This window comes from Falco rusticolus, chromosome 8 (genome assembly GCF_015220075.1).
Source record: "Falco rusticolus isolate bFalRus1 chromosome 8, bFalRus1.pri, whole genome shotgun sequence".
Classification (NCBI taxonomy): domain Eukaryota; kingdom Metazoa; phylum Chordata; class Aves; order Falconiformes; family Falconidae; genus Falco; species Falco rusticolus.
This window is the reverse complement of record NC_051194.1, coordinates 47,355,837-47,376,550: the sequence shown is the minus strand read 5'-3', so window position 1 is coordinate 47,376,550 and position 20,714 is coordinate 47,355,837. Positions and strand designations below refer to the sequence as shown.

Genomic DNA, 20,714 nt, shown 5'->3' with positions numbered 1-20,714 from the left:
TTATGTTAAAGTTATGTGGAATTCAGTCAGTGTTGGGACTACAAAACCATAAGCAGTGAGCATATAATATTTACACAGCTGTGAGTTCAGGTCTGAGTTTAGAAAACTTATTTTTAAGAAAGAGAACACTAATGGGATCTGGCTGTTGTCCTGACAGAAGTATATAATCATTTAAGATCTCCTTCAAATTGAGACAATCTGGATCTAAGTAAAGATGCTGCATTTTTATGCTGTTAATAAAAGGGAAACAAAATGCTTGACTGTCAGGTAGTTTTCTCCTTCCTGTGAACAAGCACACACAAAAACTTGGGTCATACTAAGCAATTGTCATAGTTCTATAAACTGAGCTGTCATTAGTTCTCCTGTCCCCTGCACACTATGGCTTTTGCCATTTTTGAGTTGTATGCACTGAAGAAACTGCATTAACATAAGACAATTCAACAGCTCTTTCAAGATGTGATTTCACCCATTTTCACTTACAGGGCATAAAGGCTTTATAGCAGTGATACAGATACCCAAAAAATACCTCTTCTGCTTGCATGCGGTACATTCATGCATGCAGAACTTCCAAGATTCTAGGACCTGTAAAAAGGAAGTTTACATGAGACATGCGCACAACATAAGGAAACTATGTATCTGTTGCAATAGCTTAATATAGCCAGTCTTTAAAATATGGCGAAACTAAGTAAGAGTATGTACTCTCCTGTATTATATATTGAGAGAACTTTCCAAGAGCAGTTGAACATGGTCCCCTAGTTGCCCAAACAGGGAATACTGAGGAGGTAAAATTTCTGAACTGAGTAGACCGGTGTTCCGGTGCCATTTTGCCCTTCCTTCACTGCAATTCTCTTGCTTTCCTATTTTTCTTTACATGGGACACAAAAGCAGAGCTTCTAGTAGCACACATTTACAAATTCAATCTTACTTCTCTCTGCAAATGCCAAAGCCTTCCTAATAGTTTTCCTTAGGCAAGAGTTCACCGGCAAACTAAGACAGACCAAAGAAGACAAGTTAGTAGAATATAATTGTTTAGCTTCATCACAAAACCACAATTGTTTGGGCCCATTTTCTTTTTATTAATAATATAAGGTTCTATAGAATCTCTTAACATTACAACTGAAGTTTTACAGTTAATCTCACACTAAAATGACAGACAGTTTGGCTTTATTTGCAGAAATTTAAGTTACAACCTTGATAAACACACATTTCCAAGATTGAAAGCAATTTGGGTTTTCTGGATTTCAGTGCTAACCTATCCATGCCTTTGAAACTGGTATCAGTTAATTAACATTGCTATGGAAGAACTATGTGGCCTGGCCTCTCTTTACAGCTATAAGGCAAAGATGACATCTCTAACTCAACCAATACACTGTAAGTTAAGAAGAGAGATGTTTTCCTAAATCTGTAGGATTTAGACCCTGGATCAATTTCTAATAGATTTTTCCCCTTTCCCCTCAAAACTTTTATGAAGGTGTCTAATGTAAATAGATTTCAACAGGCAAGCTATACTCACTCTGCACCCTTCCTCCTTCAAAGGGAGCAGAAGCTGTGTAATTGGAAGTCATGACAAAATTAAAACTGCTTATAACTTACATATGGACAAAACAGTCAAACAATCCATGTGTTATGCCAAGATACACTTCTGATCTGCGTGGATCAAACTCCATCTCTGAACAGGCTACAGCTATGGGAACATGGAAGACTTCAGTATCAGAGAAGAAAAGATTTCTTTTCAATGGGTAATATTGTGTCTAGGTCTCCTGAACTCACGTTCCTTTTCTCTATTTTCATTAGAAATTAAAATGTGAAATTAAAGACCGTCAGTAATACATACATTTCAACTGCAGTTAAACTAAGCTCTGACCAGTTCATGAGATAGAAAAACCATTTAGGAAGACAGCAATAGGGTGGCCATTAGAAAAAAGTTATTCATTACATTTATAGTTAATCTTTTCCTCAAAGCTATCCAGTGACATTGCTTTGGGACCCTTATAGCCTGTTATTTCACCTTCCCATAGGACAATTGACATGCAGTAAAAATCTTTACTGCATTTTAAATCACTTCAGAAGCCAGTGGCTGTTTAAAGGTTAGACAGAGAATATGAGGTTTTGCCTGTTTAATTTCAAAACAAAGAGGGGATGAGGAAACCATAGTCAGCAAATTAAGAATTGGAAAGGATGTTGTAGAGCTGTGTTGTACTTTAAGTCAAAATTAGAGCTATAACTACTTGTTTTAGCTCTGTGCTGTCATTCTGAAAAAAGCCTTCAAATACTTTCCTTCAAAACTGATCCTTCATAGTTGGAAATACACTTTCACTGAGGCACATAAACACCCTTCATATTCACCAACTCCTAGAAAGGTCTCTTTCAGAGTGATACAAGTCATTAGCAAGATGTCAGCCGTGGTCATGTAGTCACCATCATACAGTATGCAAGATAAGTCCCTTGCATAAACATGTAGTTCACTTTGCTGAGATACCATTGCATACTTAAGGAACACTTAACCACAGTGCAAAGACAGCTTCCTAAAACAGACTACAGATATTTTGGTTGCAGTAAGACAAACTCTAGGGGCCAAAGCCAAAAATATAGAAGAGTAGATTTTTGTGTCGAAATGTTGCAAAACAAAGACCATCCAAAATAAATCTAGCTGCACTGCAAATATCATTGTTTTATGACCTGCAGATCATAAAAAGTTTACCTTAAGTACCCTGACAGCATGCATTTTAAAGTGATGTTTTGAGTGGTCCATTTTTTTTGATCACTAATTATAGCATTGAAATTAATCTTTAAACAAGTTCAAAGTTGTCTGATATACAATATTTTTCAAGCATTTTAAACTTTTTGGTGTATTACTAAAACTGAGAGCTAAATCAGACTGTATTCTAAAATAGTTTAAAAACAAAAATGCAATTTTCCTCCTCATTAAGGGCACTACCAATACAAAAGGTGTCCAAACTGACACTACAGAGCTGTGAAGCAGTTGGCTAGAGACAGTGTCCTCAAAGGATAGTCTGTATTTTTATCCTATGCAATCATATACACAAATTATCAAAAAGTTGGATAATTTGCTTTAAGAAAAGAACCACCTTAAAAATGGAACATGAGTATTCAGAAATATTTTTAGTTTTACTGATTAAGCTTCAAGTTTCAATGTAAAAATGCTTACTCATACTGATCAAGAAAATATTTCATTTTCTTAAAGTTCAGTGGACAATTAAACTGTGGCTACTAGTGAAGTAAATGAGTCATAAAGGCCATAGGAAACTGTACAAAACTAAAATGGGAAAGCTCACTTTCAGGATGACAGTATGTTATCCACTTAAGTGTTTTATTAAATTGTTGAGACTGTTTCAAAAGACAGTGCTGGGCAGTTTCATTTGAATAGCCAAAACTTTTCCTAACTGAAAAAGATATTTTGCATCTCTGCAAAACAAACTGGAGCAAAACCCATACACACTAGGACTGAAGTACAGATGAATTCAAAGTTTTGTTACAAACCTGTTTTCAACATACAGTGAGAAATGTCCATTGTACAAAACTTAATAGTGACTGACCTACAATTAATTTAAGATTATCCCAGCAATACAAATACAACTCAGAACTGCTCAATTGTGTAAGATTTTTCCAATAATACTGCAGTGGAGACCCAGTTTTTAGGAGTAGTTTGACTTAACATTGTCTCTTTTGATCAAAGCCCACCTTCCAACATTAAGTATTCACCGGTTACAAATCTGTTACATACTTAATCCTTCAGTATGGTGAAGTACTTCTTGGTGTTCCCTCATCTGTCTCTTAGCAGCATTCCTTTAGCAAGAAGCTGGGTTGAGCAACTGCTTCTGTAGAAAACACTGTTGCCAGTCTTTGTTCTCCTTGCAGGGAATGCTTTAGTAAGAAACATATGGCAGTATCCAGCATTGAAAATACTGTCAGCTGTGTTGCCTGACCAAACCTGCAAAACCAAATCTGCATTTCCTGGCTGATAATAAACAACCTACTGGGCACAAAGTGTAAGAGTTTAAGAGCATTGTAAAGTAAAAATCCATAAACATCAACAGCAACGTTTACACTTTATTGGGGGGAGGGGGAAAGAGAGTGGCAAAAAATCAAGTTACTAGTTTAGTCTAGTTTAGTTATGTTATATTTGATTACTGGGATACCAATACAATGAAAGTGGAGTAATTTCAATAGTAACTTTGAAGAAGTTTAGTACATCATGTTATGCAGGGCTTTATAAAAGATTTTTGTTTCCAAAGATGTTATTGGGGTCCACATATTCCTTAACAGATCTCAGCATTCCCAGGCCAACATCAGAGATGCTCTCCTTCATCCAGCGCTTCCGTAATTTGCCTACTGGAAAAACAAAAACAAAGTGCTTCAATATATGGCAGGATTCTAGGAGCCAATCAATCTTGTGACCATGAATGAATAAACACTGTGTGATAAATGCTTTTATTCAAAAATGAGAAATGTTTTGCTTTATTTGATTTATTGAGCCCACCAGACTATCAAGCTCATTAAGCTCAGCATACTCCCAGAGGAAGACTGTGTTCCACACTGTCTACTTTCTTTAGAAACTATGAAATTCAGATTAAGCTTAGACTGAAATCACATTCTATTAAAACAGGGAATCAGTAATAATTTTTTAAAAGCCACCAAGCTAATTTTAAGGCCGTAGAGGAGTTTACTAAAAAGCAGAACCCCACACCTCTTGATTGCTTCAAAGTGAAAATATAACTATAATCAAACTTGAAACAGTACTGGTTTAAATAGCAAACAATTGTTTTCTAAGGAGAAGACTTAAAGCCTAGTTTTAAATCAGCAAAATATCTTTCACTCAAATTTTTACACAGCCTGGTAATTGCTCATACCATTACATAATAGCTTAGCTTCCCCATGTAAAAATAGATATTCACAACATACAAACAAAGCAAAGCTGAAACACCAGCCATTTAAAAACTCATTTCACTGAAGTCTCACAATAGTCCTGTTAAATGGCCGAGTGTTCACATACTAATTAACCAAGTCATCAACTCTGATTTAACAGATCATTCAAAATAAAGGACATTTTTTCATTAAACACACTATAACATTTAACTTGACAGCCTGAAACACAATCCATTTGTCAGTATGATGCCATATAGTAGAGGTTTGAGAGACAGATGCTTTAAGAGTATCTGAAGCTAAATTCAAGCCATCTTTTGTGCCCTGTTTTCAGGGTAACCATCAAACTGTCATCAGAATAATAAATTACAGGGAGACCTCTGGAGAACAGAGTATATTTGTTTATACCTTAAGGAATATGAGCTAGTCACAATGCCAACTGAAAAAGCAAATAAAGTGAGAAAATGAAATTTGCAGTTTGCTAGAAAACTATCAGCAGCATGTGTGTCAAGAGCAAAGATCATAACTGAAGGGCAAAAGAATTTGTCATGTGGTAGGAACTGTGGTTGTATTTTGCAGCCCAGCTCACGAAAAAAAAGACCCCATCTGTAAATATACCATCACAACAATCTGACTGAGCAAGCTGATGTACTTGAATTTTATCTGGGGAAATTTAATGCTACTGCTACAAAAAAAGAACCATGGATGTGGCTTGACCATCACCTCAAGTCACTCACACTGGCTCTTACACAAACAGCTGAAGAACAGTCATTACCATTCTCAACTGTTATCTGTAATATAGTTTCAGTGAATGTGTCCTGTGGTTATGGATGTAATTGTCCTGAAAAGACTGCAAACAACTGCTCCAACAAGATGGAGCACATTAGAATCACAGCAGGATGCCCAACAGCTAGCATGCCTGCCTCTTTTACACCTCCAGTAATAATGCAATTCCACAAGGAACTGAACTACTGTCTGAGCAGCACCAAACAGTCGTTGCATATTTAATGAAGTCGCTCACCAAGTGCTGGAAAACAGAAGGTGCTTGGAGTGCATCATTAGTTCTGTCAAAGTGATAATTTACACATCTATCTTGTCAAATTTTCTATGGTTTATACTTTTGCAATAATAAATCTAACATACATTTGATTAGTGAACTGGAAAGAAAAAAAAAGCTGTACTACAGTTACCAGCAGTCCTTCACAAACAAGTTCAATGAAAATATTTTAACCCCTTGATAACAGTAGGTTAGGCTGCTGCTCCTACTGCTCATGTCAATAAGATATACATGGATTTTTCACCTACTCAGGTTTTCATATTAGAGTTAAAAAGCACTGAAGCAGTCTCACCCTTCAAATTTTAAATCCATCTGATTAAATGGAAAATAGACCAAGTGAAAGAAAGGCTCTGTGCAGACAAGAGCACCACTTCGAAAAGCAATGTTTGTTTGTTTCACTTCAGGTTAGTGCTGCCCTTCTCCTCCACAGGACAATCCAATTAGCTTCAAGGATAAGAGGGGAAAGGAGAAGGAATTATTTTTACATTCATGGTAACATCTTTTACTATTATGGCATTTTCTAAGTGGCAAAGTTGGTTAACTCCACACTAAGCCTTGCCAAAGAACAGCTGTGGGCTCATGGAAGCCTTAACTTCCCCACCAATAAAAGATCTCGGTTAAGACTGATCTTACCATGGGCTACAGAAAACCACCTTTCCATTTCTAGCCTTTTAGTTTTAGGCCTAGATGATGCCATTTATATAGACATTTAACTGACATGAGTGTGCACAGAACTAGATTTTATCCAAGCTTCTACCACTTCTGGGCTGTCAGCCCAGTACACTTTTCTCAATTAAAAATGATATCAAATTCATTTGATTCTGTACAACATATCATAACATTATTAATAAAGGTTCTCAAATCAGTTTAACATTGTACAATCAATTTGTAGCAGCTTAACAAGTCACTACTTAGCTATACACACCATTACACACACAGTCCTCGTTGCCCCAACTGGAAACAAATACAGCCATTCCTTCTTGCATCTTCTTCCTCTGAAGATATCTTACATCTTAATTATCCAAGATGAAGTACAACAGAATTAGTTTTCAAGTTTTACAAGTGGCACGTGCCCTGTTCCTGAGGTGTGCTGAGCAGTCCAATGCCTTAAAACATTCACTGAAGATTTATGGCTTCCTAATCTGAAGCCCAGCCTGTTACATAGAGTACAAACTCCCTAACATGACAAGATGTCTACTTCACACAACATACTTCAGACCAGAAAGCCAAGAAGCTTGTTCAGTAGCAACCCTGAGACAGTCCAACACCAGTTTTTTTGCAGCATTTTCAAATTTTATCATTATAGTCCATATAATCTCATATATGAAAGAAAAAAGCATGTGAGCAACTTCTCAGTTCTGATATGTGGCTGGTCCAACCCTTCACTGATTTCATTAGAAAGGTTGCACATGCTTCCAGTGCCCTTTTAATCTGTTAGGGAATAAAATACACTTTTGAGAAGGGCAACCATACTCTATGCTGCTCCTGCAGAACCCACTTTTTGAAAAAAAACACCAAACATGCATCGACATTACACTCTACCAAAACTTTCCTATGTGCATGATTTTTCAAAGAAGTGCATAGAGAGCACATATCTGCTGGCCACAAAGATGATAAAACTGAAGTATAGCTCTCCTGGCTCATAAAGGCTACATGTGCTCATCTTCAAAAATGCATCTGGATAGCTGCAGAAAATCTGGCTCCTAAGAATGGAGCTACAAACAGCAGGCAGCAATTGTTTTTTTCACTTTTGGAATATGAAATACTTGGGTACACATGAACACTCTTGTAAGGAAAGTTTTAATTTAGTGACCAATCCCAGAAATAACTCTGCACCCATACAGATTTACAGCAGTGTGTGGCACCAGTGGAAATAGGCTCTAGTGGCACTGCACATGGCTCTAGACTTCCTCTGCTGCAGCCCTTTCAACTTAGAGGTAATTATTGCAGCATAGCTTTGCAAAAGGAGAAGCAGTAACAGGTCGTGAGAAGGGTGGGACTCTTCCAGCTGTTGCACACTTCCTGAAATTGGTGTTCTCTACAGAAAGCATCTCTCTACTCATAGAAATTGCTTAACGGCTTACTACTCTTCCAGAAAGAGCTGCAACACTGAGAAAGGTCAGGACATTAATACTGTAGTAGTGCTGAAGTACATTGGACCAGCGTACCTGAAATCTATCACATACTTAACACTTACCACCATAACATCTTACACATTTTCACTTTATATCTAAATAACTTCAGTACTTTCAAGTTTTGTGTTGACTAATCAGAAAGCCCTCTGCATTTTTTTTTGGTGGAAAAGGCACCAGCGATGACTATTCTATTAAGACGTTCAGACCAAGCAAGAACATAAAACTGCATTACTTCACATAAGGTTACTCTGTCAAGTGTCAGTTTAAACTTGTTCTAATCCATACAGCAAGCTCTAGTTTAAAAAAAAACCCATATGATCAGCCTCCAGTGCTTAACCTAAAGCTAAGATACTCTTCCCATGTAGATGAGAAAATGTGTTCAACTCCTCCATAATGGAATTTTACAATTCCAGATATTGTAGTTTGTGTGGGTTAATTACTACAGTGTATAGCTTAAACCACAGCCTCTTAATGATGCCAAAGAATTGCAATGAATTGCCTTGTCAAGCATTCAATTGCATGCAAGTAAGGTGCAGGGGGTTTTAGGGTTTGTCTTGGGTTTTTGTGGGGTAGTGGTTTTTGTTTTGTTTCCATACATAACCTGCCAGGAAATTGATACTCTGCCTAAACCTGGGGAGCCTGGGTTACCTAGTTAACCTTTTTTCTAGTCAATCTGTCTAGAAAGTAGAAAATGATTAATTCTATTATGTTAAGTGGCTAAATGGTGGGTTTGAGGAAAATAGCCCAAGCTGGTAATTGTTTCCTTAAGTAACCAGCTTTAGTTAGAACATTTCCTGCAAGGGAAACAATCATTAATTTTTACCCTGTTCCTTAGATTTACATGGGTGCTTGGGTTGCTAATACAGAAGGGATCAGGCTCAAATCCAGTCAGCTCCCTCCTGATGCTGTACCCCAAGGGGTTACAGTTGTATTTATACACCAGTCATACCTACTGATACTTCCTCAGCACACTGCATTTTATGTATACAAAAAAGCATGGTTTTTTACAAAACCTGAATTCAAGAACACAAGGTGTGACACATCATATGGATGGTTTTAGAGTTTGCCCTAGATGATTAGAAGAATCATGTATCTAAATAAACTTGTTTCTACAAGAAATTGTCATTTCTAAGGATGCTCTTTAAACGCTAAGTTTCTAGAAGGTATCGGTGGCTCTAGCAATCCTTATTTACATGAGACTTCAACTCAAATCTAGAAGGTACTCAGTGGCCAGAAATGCATAACAATCAAAGCTGTGTTCAGAAATGTGCACATTCTACCCGTAGGACATAGTCAAGGCAAGGTGAAAACTATGATAGTAGGAAACTAAGACCAGGAACGCTACAACTAGGATATCTAATTCCTGAATACCTTTCAAAAGCTTTTACTAGCTCAGATTATGTCATAGCATTAGCCAAAAGGGACAATGGCAGCAGAAGTAATCACTTCAAAGTTACACATTAAAAAGCTACTTTAAAACCACTAAGCAGCTTTTCAGCAGTTTGTTCACAACAAGTTTAGTAAGAAACAGACCTAACACTTAGATTTTTATGATCCTGGCAGACTTGTCTGATAACCTTCTCTATAAGGAAGAATTTCTGGTGCACTGGAGAATGGCTGAATTCCCCCCACATAAAATACATAGCTGATCAAATAGGCTGTTAAGTGTATTTTTATAGCAACACATATGCCTCATTCTTTCTAAATGTAAACTCTGTTCATTACATAATCCAGAATCATTATCAAGTGTTAAGTGCTAATATTAAAGTTGGAAAACCATTCCTGACAAATTAAATATTTGAAAGTCAAGAGAAACACTTCAAGACAGAATTTGATTAAAAGGAGAAAGTCATTTAGGTTGCAGTATTATAGAAATGATATCCAGATTTCTAAGACAAGAAAATCCAGGTAGTCTACTCCAAAATACAAGTAATTGTTACATTGAAAGGATGAATTTGTTACACAGATGTATATATCTGACTTCACTATAGCTTCTTGTGTCCATGAGATGCTTGCTGTACAAGGCTGGTATTGATACACTTCTGCAGTTTTTTGTTGGAATTTTCTTGTTCTCACATATTGCAAAGTGTGATCTTCAATATAATCCATTTAAAAATAACAGCTATACTTCTTAAAAGCTTTAAGTCTCAAAAGTCATTGGGAGAGGGGAATCTCCTCATAGTATTACTACCTTTAGTGAATCTTGCTTAAAAGTTACAATTATTTTTCATTAGCCTGGAGGGAGCAGAGGAGAGAAGAGATACTAAGACTAAAATAGAACCTTAAATAAAGTGTTCCTGAAGTTACTCTTCATAAAAGTATCATGATTTCAGTTCTCACTGTAGATTGTAGCTATATGTCTACCTGCAGTTAATACCTCCCTAGATGTGAAGTGATTTAGAGCTTTATGCATCTCAGTGTCACATATGTCCACTTCTTCACTCAAGGAGTGTATGAAGATTGACTTAAGCAGGCTTCGTATTTCCTATAGCCTCAAGTCCCAGACTACATCTGTTTTCTTTGATACACAAAACCAGAGTTAAAATAGCTCCATTTATCACAGTGTGATTGTAGGCAGACAAACCAGCCTGTCTGTTTCCAGATAGTGAAAACAACTGTTATTAATCACAATTACAAGACAAATACTAGAAGAAATTGCACCAGTATTTTCTTTTACCCCACACAATAGACTAGTCTTGGCAGTGCTAAGAATGACAAAGCCTGAAGGTCAGTAAATAAAACTGATACTATTAGGCTAATTCTCAGCAGCATATGTACTAAGTATCAAAAAATGAATCTTCAGTATCATACACAACGACCTGCCAGACAAAAAACACTCAAAGCAGAAAATATTTATCAGTGTAAGAGGTAGTCATGCATACAACAGGAACTTTAGTCTAACAAACCAAGTTTTCCGTATCTGTGGAGTTAGAAAGTTCAAGTGTGCAAGCTTTTGAAAATGCTACATAACAAACTTTTTTTCTTGTTCAACATATGCTGTAAGCAAGGTTTCATACGGTGAGGGCAAATACACCCAAATGTGACAAGCTCCAGCTGCATGTGAGTTAATGGATGAAATGCTAGTCACAGTAAAATACAGCTGCCACAGCAGGGGAGCACAACAGTACATCGGGGGTGGTGGTGGTGGTAAATTCCACATCCCATATGTGATAATTGACTAGTCCACTATACCATCATATTAAAGATTTAATCAGAAGACAATAAGAGCATATTAAAAAACACTGAAACTGTTTTCACTCATGTTCTAATCACCTACCAATGTTTCAATATCCTGGGTGCTGCTTTAGCAATATCATTTCAGTTTCTATCAAAGCTAGATGCCCCAAACCAGCCCCAGCTAGAAGTTTCAAGTCCAGGAAGTCACCAAGATGTTTTAAAGCACACACTTCTGTTGTTCCCACACAGAGCTTTCTTAGAACTACAATTTCTTTATCTAATTTTAAAACATTAGACTTCCTCTTTGCTGTTATTTCTGTGGCCAGACAATGCCTCAAGAAAGCAGAGAGAAAAAAACATGCAATAAGTTAACCAGTTTCAAGAAGCTAGCTGCACAAACCAAACTGATTCTGCAACAAGTCTTTCTGACATTTAAGTTCACAGCATTAGAGATTAAAAACCAAGTTAGGTTATCTGAATATGTGGGAAAAGCAAAATAAATCATCAGGTACGTGAAGTATCACATATATGACACTGGTCCTTAAATTTTAATATTAAAGCACAAAATAGCTTGCAAAGAGGCTAGTAATTCAGGACAAGTAATCCCCAAACTCCAAAGAGAGGAAACTGGATAATCAGAAGTTAACAGACAGCAAGCCAGTAATATCAGTACTTACATAACAAATTACACAACAAACAGTAGATTGCAACATGCCCAGTTTAAAGTCACTAGCTCTTATGCAGATACTTTCACCAAGTGCCCTGGAATTAGGGCTAGCAGTATTCACCTAGCCACAAGGGACACTAAACTTTAAGACCAAAAATCCTGTTTGAGGTCTTTCTAACTGAATATACCTCTGCACAAGGTTCAGTAGAAGTTGTCTAAGAAACCACTCAACTACATTTTCAGGTTCTGAAACCTGTAGACTTCCTATCAAAGGTCTGAAGCTGATGCTCATAAATGCAGCACATTGTATGACTTGATGCCAAGCAAACCAGGTCTAGGGACACTCCTGCTGGAAGTCTGGCAAAAGGGTGAGAAGTTTCCAGAAAGAATGCCTGGACATCCCCTCCTCACCCCCAGCAAGTTCAGTTCACGTCTGTGAAATATTTTTCACAGTTCTATTACAAGCTATTTTATGTTATTCATGAATATTTAGCAGTATCAAAGAGACTAATATTAGACTGAGAACATTACCTCCATGGTGATGTGACAGACTCCCTCCATTGGCAAGTATTTCTTCTCTAGCAGCCCTCTAAATTGGAAAGATAAGGATTTATTCAACAGCAAACACACAAGACTTTTTAGTGAAATGCTTGCTACCATACTCATGTACACAGGTCTATGAAAAGTTCAGAAGTAATTAGGGTACACAATACAAGTGAACATTTTAGTTCCAGTCTGCAAATAAATCTAAGTGGGGATTTTTCAAATAAACATTACTAAAGCCAAGACATTTCAAATGGCATCTACTATAACAAATCTATTATTGCAGGAGAGAATATTCTGGATCACTTCCCCCTTGCTGAAACTAGTCTAGCAGCTGGGATGCTCATCTGGAAGATTAAGTGCCTAATGAAAAACTAATTGCAATAAGCAAGTTTGAAAACGTGCTCCTCAGGGTGATTTAAGATCCTTATTCAGACCAGAGTTTAGACCCAGATCTCCAAAATTCTGATCGAGGAAGTGACGTACTTCACAACTGACAACCCCTCCATGGGTGAAGTCTGTGGCAGAACACAGAATTTATGTTACAAGATATATGAACACTTTCAAGCTCTAGAATCTTCTTTTCCATCCAGCTGATCATGAATAGTTAGACAGCTTAGAAGGTGTAACAAAGCACAAGCACTAAATATTTTTTTTAAAAAGCATACTTTTTTTTTTAGGAATAATGTATATAACCATACCTATGCAGTTAGATTTTCTCAGTTTGTCACAGAGTGCATATACTTGGTTGGTAAACTTGCTTTGTTAGGTTAAATTTAGTCACTTATAATGGAAGGCTTGCATCCAGATGATCACACTGCTAACCAAATTCCAATAAATGGTAATATCTAAGCATTAATAAAGTCTCATTAAATAAGCACTCAAGTATTAAATTCTCCAATGTCCTAGATTCAACAGCATGAAAGCCTCAGAACTTGTAGATAAAATTTTGCATCCACTTGCCAGGTTCAAGAGACATTTCTGAAAAATATACTTAGCATATCATTCTTCTCATACTTAAATATAGACCATATCTCCACAGTCCTATTAGCAATTTTCTGGTGCTGAAGTTTGAGCCTATGAACCAAAATGTAGGATGAAAAGCAGTTTAGCCATAGCCCTTCTATGTATTACATATCCAAGTATTAAATCTTCAAGGTAACAAGGATATTAGTTTCCCCTAACTAGGCAAGTATAGTGTTTCACCAGCCCAAGTGTTAAAGCAGAGTTATTCCAAAGCTTTTTGATAAGTGTCAAAGCAGCTTACAACTGTTCTAACAGCAGACTATATACCAGCACTTACCTAAGCCTAAACAAATCGCCACAGCAGTTAATTCCCTGAAACAGCACGAAAGACCCCCTCATATACATTATTTTCTACATGCAGCACTATCCAAGTATGATCTTGATGGTTTTACCATGTATTTGAAAGACTAATTGACTATTAAGTGAAAGCAGCAGCTTTGTAAATAATGGAACTGTTTTGTTTCCCATGGATTTGGGTTTTGCAGTTGATAGTTTCTGCCACCTAAGAACAAACTCCAGATCAAGCTTTCCTATACTTTAGTCACAGCTACCCATTTGCTGATGTCTAAACCAGTCACCTAGTAGTCTTTACTTAGTGCACTTCTAGTGCGCACCCCTTTCCCAAGCTGCTAATGATCAAAGCTTTACAAAGAATTTTGAGCTCTTTCCTGTAAAATTCAGTTAGCCTGGCCAATGGGTTCATCATGTATTATAAGACATCACCTTCTCCCCCTCAACTATTGCTCTTGTATACATTACCTCAATTTGTTCATAGACATGAATAGGATCACTAATTCCTCTGTAGTTAAAGGCAAAGTAGAAGTAGACACATGCTCCTGCATCATAAGTCTGCGTCACCCTGTTGACAAGAACTGCATTACAAACAAAGCTTTATGGTATTAAGCCAGCCATTATGTGATTACACAATTAAATAAGTGACCTTATGAAAAGGGTAGCATCTTTTTCAAAATAGTTTTGTATGCTATTTGCTCATACTTCATAAGTGACTCAATGCTATGATTTTGTAAGTTGAAGCTTTAATTGTTACACTTTTGTGCATATAAGCAAGACTACATGTCAAGACCTATCAAGTGCTGCTACTAATCCCTCCAATTATCCATTCTTATATGCAATCCAATTGCAGGTTAAAGAGAAAGGTCAAGATTACTAGTGTTTGTAATATCATTAATAGATGCACTTTAGCTACTAGCTAGCAAGTTTCATGACCTCTTCCTTAGTTCTCTTATTAATCAAAGGTTATAGAAAAATTTAGGTTGTTGCATGGTTTACCTGCAGGTAGAAAGAGGAGCAAACTGAACACCCTTTTCTTTACATTCTCTTACTATCCTTTCCTTTACATTCCTACAAAGGTCCAAAACCCTGCAACAGAAAACATGTTAAAATATAATTTGATAACATTAAACATGTTAAAATAGTTGATTTTATACAACTTGCCAAAAACCACAGCTTTGGTTTCAGTAATTTTTTTAAAAGTGTAATTAATAAAACAGAAGATTCCTTTCTAGAACCAGTTTTAACTCGCTTAGTTTTTGTTCTAAGAATACCCCTCACCAAGACTTCACTAGTATTGCTTTTTCTGTACTTATTGTGCACAGCAAGTTTACTCTGAAGTACTGTACATAATGAAAGCTCTTTTTCATAAAGACTAGGAGTCAAAAATGTTCAACAGAAAATGGAGGTTACCTACTTCTGTATGTCCTTACTTTCTCAGCAAAACCGCCTCAAATTTTTGGCAAAGTAGTTGACAAATACAGCCCACAGTAGAAAGCCTGAGAACTCTAAGGCCTTGTATACTCTGCTAATTCTATACCTTTGGTATGTTGCAAGGCCAAAACTGGAGATACTCCACCTAAGCACTAGCTTGCCAGCTTGAAATATTATAGTTCTAATATGGCAATGTGCTATTAAATCTTGTCATAAGCCATACTTGTTTTGCTTTTCCCTCCCCTTCTAGGACAGACCCAGGTGCATCCAAAGTGCTAGAACAATCGAAAAATCACCATATTTCTTCAGCAGTATGTTCTCCCAGGAAGGTCTACAACGCTATACTATATAATTCAGATTAAGGCATTTTACACAGATCTAAAGCTACTTTGCAGATTGAAAGTAGTAATACACAAAAAAAGTTTATTTAGTGAATAAAAAAAGTGGAGCTAAATATTTTATTCAAGTATCTCCAGCCTATCAGGAACAAGGTAACTAAATGATTCATGGAAAATTACATAGTTATTGTGAGTCAAAGTAGAAAGAGGTTTTTGAAAGCATTTGCTTTGGTGAGGACAATTTTAAGTATTTTCTTATATTCTTAGGAAAAAAAATATCTCTCCTGAAACAAGGGAGACAAATTCGCAGCTAAGTCAGCATCCTTCAAAATCTATAAAGCTAAAAGAACAATTTTGCTTTAACGTTGTCCTCAGATTTCTGCCACCCACAAGATACTATGCCAATTTTCAAAGCAGAGGCTGGAACTTACTGCTGCCACTGAATTCAATAGCAAGGGTACAGGCTCACCAGCTTAAGCCATCTCACTTCACACAGTTTCCACTTTGCATTAAATACTGTAAAGCTTTGAATCAAATCAGCTTCGATCCTGTTTAAGAGGCTTCTGGCTTACCAAATAGTCAGAAGCATTCAAAATTATTTCATATATTAAACTGTCATGGTCAAGTGGTTCTCAACTATAGCTAACAATAAAAGCTTAGGGAAAAACCTTAATCTTGGGTAAAATACATCTTTTCAGTTTTCATTCCCCTGCATTACCGGGGAAAGAAAAAATGTAAATGTTTTGGGTTTGTTTGTTGGTTGTTGTGGGTTTTTTTTCAATCTTCACTACAGACCTTTCTGTGTGAAATACGCTGCTGATCCCACCCATGTGGCTGCTTAGCACACAATATAGTTATTGTAACCACTGTCCAGCTTACTGAACTGGGCAATTTCAAGTCCTGAATTTGTTACAGTAAGCTAACTTAAGTAGAAATATTACTGAATGCTTGCATACATTGCATTTACAAAGTCTTGATATGTAATTTACTAGCAACTTTAGCAAAAACACACAGATGCAAGACTTGAGGCATATCAGGGAACCTCTAATACACATAAGGCCTAAATTAGAGTTCCCCCATAAGCAACCATGAGTTAGAAGTAAGTTGAATGAAATCAAGTACAAGCTTTAAGCAATTCTAAATAATCACATAATTACCTATCCCAAGGAACAGATGTCTCAAATGATTCTCCTATTACATAGTAATCCAGGCCCAGGTCCTAATAAACAGAGAAATTATCAGTAAAATTCAGCATCAACATCCAGGATTACAGTGAATGCTACATAGCTAACAGTTGAGCAACTTCAGTCTGAATGAAAAAAACTAGAAAGTCTATTTAGCAAAAACAACCACCTGTCCCAGTGACATTAGTTTATAATTATGAAAATAGAGTAGCTCTTCAAAGACACAAATGACAAACATTTTTATGCCATTGCTATAGTGAGACAACTTGTCAGGCTGTCAGCATGCCTACACTAATGAAATATTTGTATCACTATAACATCAAGCCAAGAGTTCTGCTGTGCTAACCAATACGTACCTAGAAATATTTGGAATGTAATTCCTATATAGGTAGAATAAAGACAAACATTTTGCACATTTTAAATATAGCCTGCTGAAGTACAGGGAAATTGATTTGACCCTGCCTACAAAAGCCAAATAAAACCTAGTATTCTGGATGTGCATACTATTCTAACAAAAAAGTCTCAAACAGTAAGACTAAAATTCATAAGAACAGCTGCAACAGTTTGGACTAAAGTTCCATTTATCCTGGAATTCTGATCTGAACTACAGCCATAAGCAGATGTCCAAAGAACATTTAAGAGCCAAGTAAGCACGTTAGTATTTCAAGTACTCTCCCAGCCTCCAATTACATTCAACCTCTAGATTTAAGTCTAATCTGGTTTATTTAGCAACAGCTTGTGCATTCTTCCATCTAGTTTTCTCTACCATTTATTAGAAACTATTTTCTTAACACATAAGTCAATGTTTTTATGACATTTTGCTGATGAAGGTCCACAAGTAAACTCTAGTCAGAAAGGGAAGAGGTATAGCCTCTGGGAAAAGTGAGAGATATCATCCAAGGTTACATGAAGATGCTTTCTCTGAAATCTAAATGCAAAAAGATGTGTCTCTTCTATTAACAGAAGTTTCAGCAGGTAGGCAAAAGGTGACCTACCCGAAGGTAAGCAATGACAAATGTCAGCATATATCCTCTCTGTCCATTATCTTCTCCTGCTGCCAAGCCACTGCAATTAACAAGAGTTTTAATTAGTTTTCCAGCATAATCATCACCAGTTTCCAAGAAGAATTACTTTATCAAATATATGTGTAAGCTGAGCTGTCTAAGCTGTGTTAGAATAGCCACAAATAATAGGGTCTTTTCATTAGAAATGAGAAGTTACTTCAGATCAGACCTTTAACTCTTTCCCAGATTATGGAATGAAAAGATATGCAAAGAGATTAACAGTAACAAAATATTTGATGTGATCTTAAAATAAATCTTCAAATGTCACAAAAGAGCAAGGGAAACTGAACTAGGCATAGTGTATATTTGATGTTCCTTTACGGGAATATGTATAACTACATTTCTAAGCACATTGGATTTATGCACTTGTATGCTCACAGGCCATAAGAACAAGACCGACTTAAGATCCCAAAAATGTAAGTGATGAGAATGGATAAAAAGACACCACACTAAAGAAAAAAGGAAGTCTTGCTAAAAACAAAAAGGAAGCCTTGCTTTCACTATCTATGAAGTTAAAAGCATTATGAAAGTGAGTTTAACTACTGGTTTCTGAGAACAAGGAAGAGCTATGTATCTGTAATCAGTCCTCCTAGAAGCTCCTGTAAATCCAAGGAGGGGAGAAATTAGACATCTTGAAGAATAAAAGCATTTTAAACCAGGTTAAACTATCCAACAGTTAAGGCTATTAGTTGAGCAGCATAGATAGCACCATCTTCAAACAGATCTAATACAGACAAGTTTCCCCCCTTTATCAATACATCACCTTGAAATACCAAAATACAAAAGGATTCACAGCTGAAGCCTTTTCTAGCATACAACATTAAAAAATAATTAAAATACTCTTTAAGATCAAAAGTAATGTTATTCTTATCGCTGGATGTTAGCAAACTGCTCACATGAAATCTCATTTTTATAAGTTGTCTTAAGTGGTAGAATGAAAGCACAGTGAAGACAACTTTCAGACAGGATAGCCCTGAAATGGATAAAACAGTACTTATATTTGAATAGTTAGGACTAATACTACCCATAACTTTAAGAAAAAAGTATATTCTCCATAAATCACACTTAATGATGATTCTTATCAATCATGCTTAATCAAAGTAGAAGGACAGAAACTACCTGATCATTATTCAGCCTGCCACTCTAATGAATGTTTTCTGTTCCTTTACAAGAATAGAAAACAGTCTGAGGAACAAATTCACTGCATTCCTTTAACTAAACACAAATTCCTTTTAAATAAGTTTCTTATGTTCACATCAATTCTGCAAAGATTTAGTGTTACCCTTCTGGTTTTGTCTTCCCTTTCTGTAGTTAAAATACAGAATCTAGCATTGCAAAACAAGCAGGTTCTATGCCTATAAGCAATTACAAGGGCTAGTTTCCGTTTTAATAACATCAATTCTATATTCAATCAAGTACTTATTTTTCTGTGATAGACAGCTGAAGTTATTTACTAAAGTTACCTATTAAGACTTAGCACAAACCATATTTATCAAAGGGAACATTCAGTGGCTAATTGATTACTGCCAAACTAGTACATTGAGAACATCCATACAGTAATCACTAGAAAAATGCGGTAATTTATTTTTTCCTGAACAGTCAACTCCCAGCTTTGTATGAAAAAGTTCTTGGAAAAGCATACCCAAACTTGGTGGCAATATCATAGACTTGCTTTTCATGCTGAAGAACCTTCTCTCTGTCACCCTCAAAGAGCAAGGTAGCTACACAAAGTACGTTGGGATCAAATCCTTTAAACTGCAAAGAGAGAAAACTGCATTATGCCACAACTTATGTGGTAGAATGCAAGCAACAAGTTTTTACTTTTCAAATTCACAGTACATGTTCTGATTAACAAGCATTGCTGCAACTAAGAGGAGATATTAGGAAACACACACCTTTAAAAGTTTTCCCCCAAACCAGCCAAGTTCTTCCTTGACAGGACAAACATTCAGAAGCCTACTGAAATAACAGATTCCCCGCCCCTCCTTTTAAAAAACAGGATAGACATAAAAGCAGTCTACCTATGCTGAAGAAAGAATAGGTCTTAAAATGTTTTCGGCAATAGGGAGACATTTATATTCTACCAATTATTCCTGTATTAGAGCAGGAAGATTTCTATGATGACTAAGTGTCACTGCCCTCAAAACAGTTATATCAGCAGCATGCCACAGAAAATCTCTATACTGGGAAAAGCACTATGGAAGGAAAATAACTTAAACTTGTAGCAGGGAGCATATCCCAGTAGAAATTGGAGAAAATTACTAAAACTTTAGTACTAATACAAAGAGGCTGTCTATGGCTTTGTTTTGGGAGTAACAGTTATGAGTCATATCTTTGCAACTGGTCCAAAAAGTAAAAGCCTTACTTATTTTCTACCTACCTTTTAAAATTATTAATTAGCTCCAGTGAACCACCACTACTAAGACTTCAGAGAGAATGGAGATGAATATAAAGTTGCAATAAAGTTTAATGTCTTTTCACATTTTTCCCTTTAAAAAGGGTAAAAATTTATAATTTAGAGCAATGTATTCTTCATGTATTGACAAGCAATTATTTTTTAAAGCCTTTCCAGTAGCATTCATCTCTTCTAGTCTCTAATGTTTGTGGTAGCTTGTTACTTCAGCACACAGCAAGGTTATATGAGGTTACATTAATAGTTCAGATTCAAATTCATCCTTTAAGCATAATAGCTATGCTGAGAAAAATCCCAGTGAGCTGCGATTCCTTCTTTTACTCCCTTAATTCAACAGATTAACCATACTGGAAGTTAACTGAAAGTACCAGGAGGTTCAAAAAAACCCCCACAAAACAGCTACGAGGTAAAGTATCTTGGGGTGGCTCAGTCCTCTAGCCATTGACCTCAAATCTGTACAGTAAGCCCTGGTCAGAGACATCTGAATTAGTATTTCTAAAG

The 20,714-nt window shown here is 36.3% G+C and overlaps 1 protein-coding gene across 8 annotated transcripts in view; it reads right to left on the bottom strand.

The window, feature by feature from the left end:
* Positions 1–1,006: 1,006 nt before the first annotated feature.
* AGPS (alkylglycerone phosphate synthase) overlaps positions 1,007–20,714 on the bottom strand; it is an 85,186-nt gene continuing 65,478 nt past the window's right edge. For 6 of the 8 annotated variants that reach the window (XM_037398669.1, XM_037398672.1, XM_037398673.1 and 3 more), the window contains 7 exons: positions 19,443–19,555; positions 17,732–17,801; positions 16,710–16,771; positions 14,780–14,869; positions 14,249–14,348; positions 12,452–12,509; positions 1,007–4,353 (listed from right to left, as the gene is read on the bottom strand). In XM_037398669.1, coding sequence (XP_037254566.1) covers positions 4,232–4,353; positions 12,452–12,509; positions 14,249–14,348; positions 14,780–14,869; positions 16,710–16,771; positions 17,732–17,801; positions 19,443–19,555 — 615 coding nt within the window. In that variant the 3' untranslated portion in view covers positions 1,007–4,231. The remainder of the gene's footprint in view (positions 4,354–12,451; positions 12,510–14,248; positions 14,349–14,779; positions 14,870–16,709; positions 16,772–17,731; positions 17,802–19,442; positions 19,556–20,714) is intronic. The other 2 variants (XM_037398670.1, XM_037398675.1) reach the window with 1 other exon arrangement.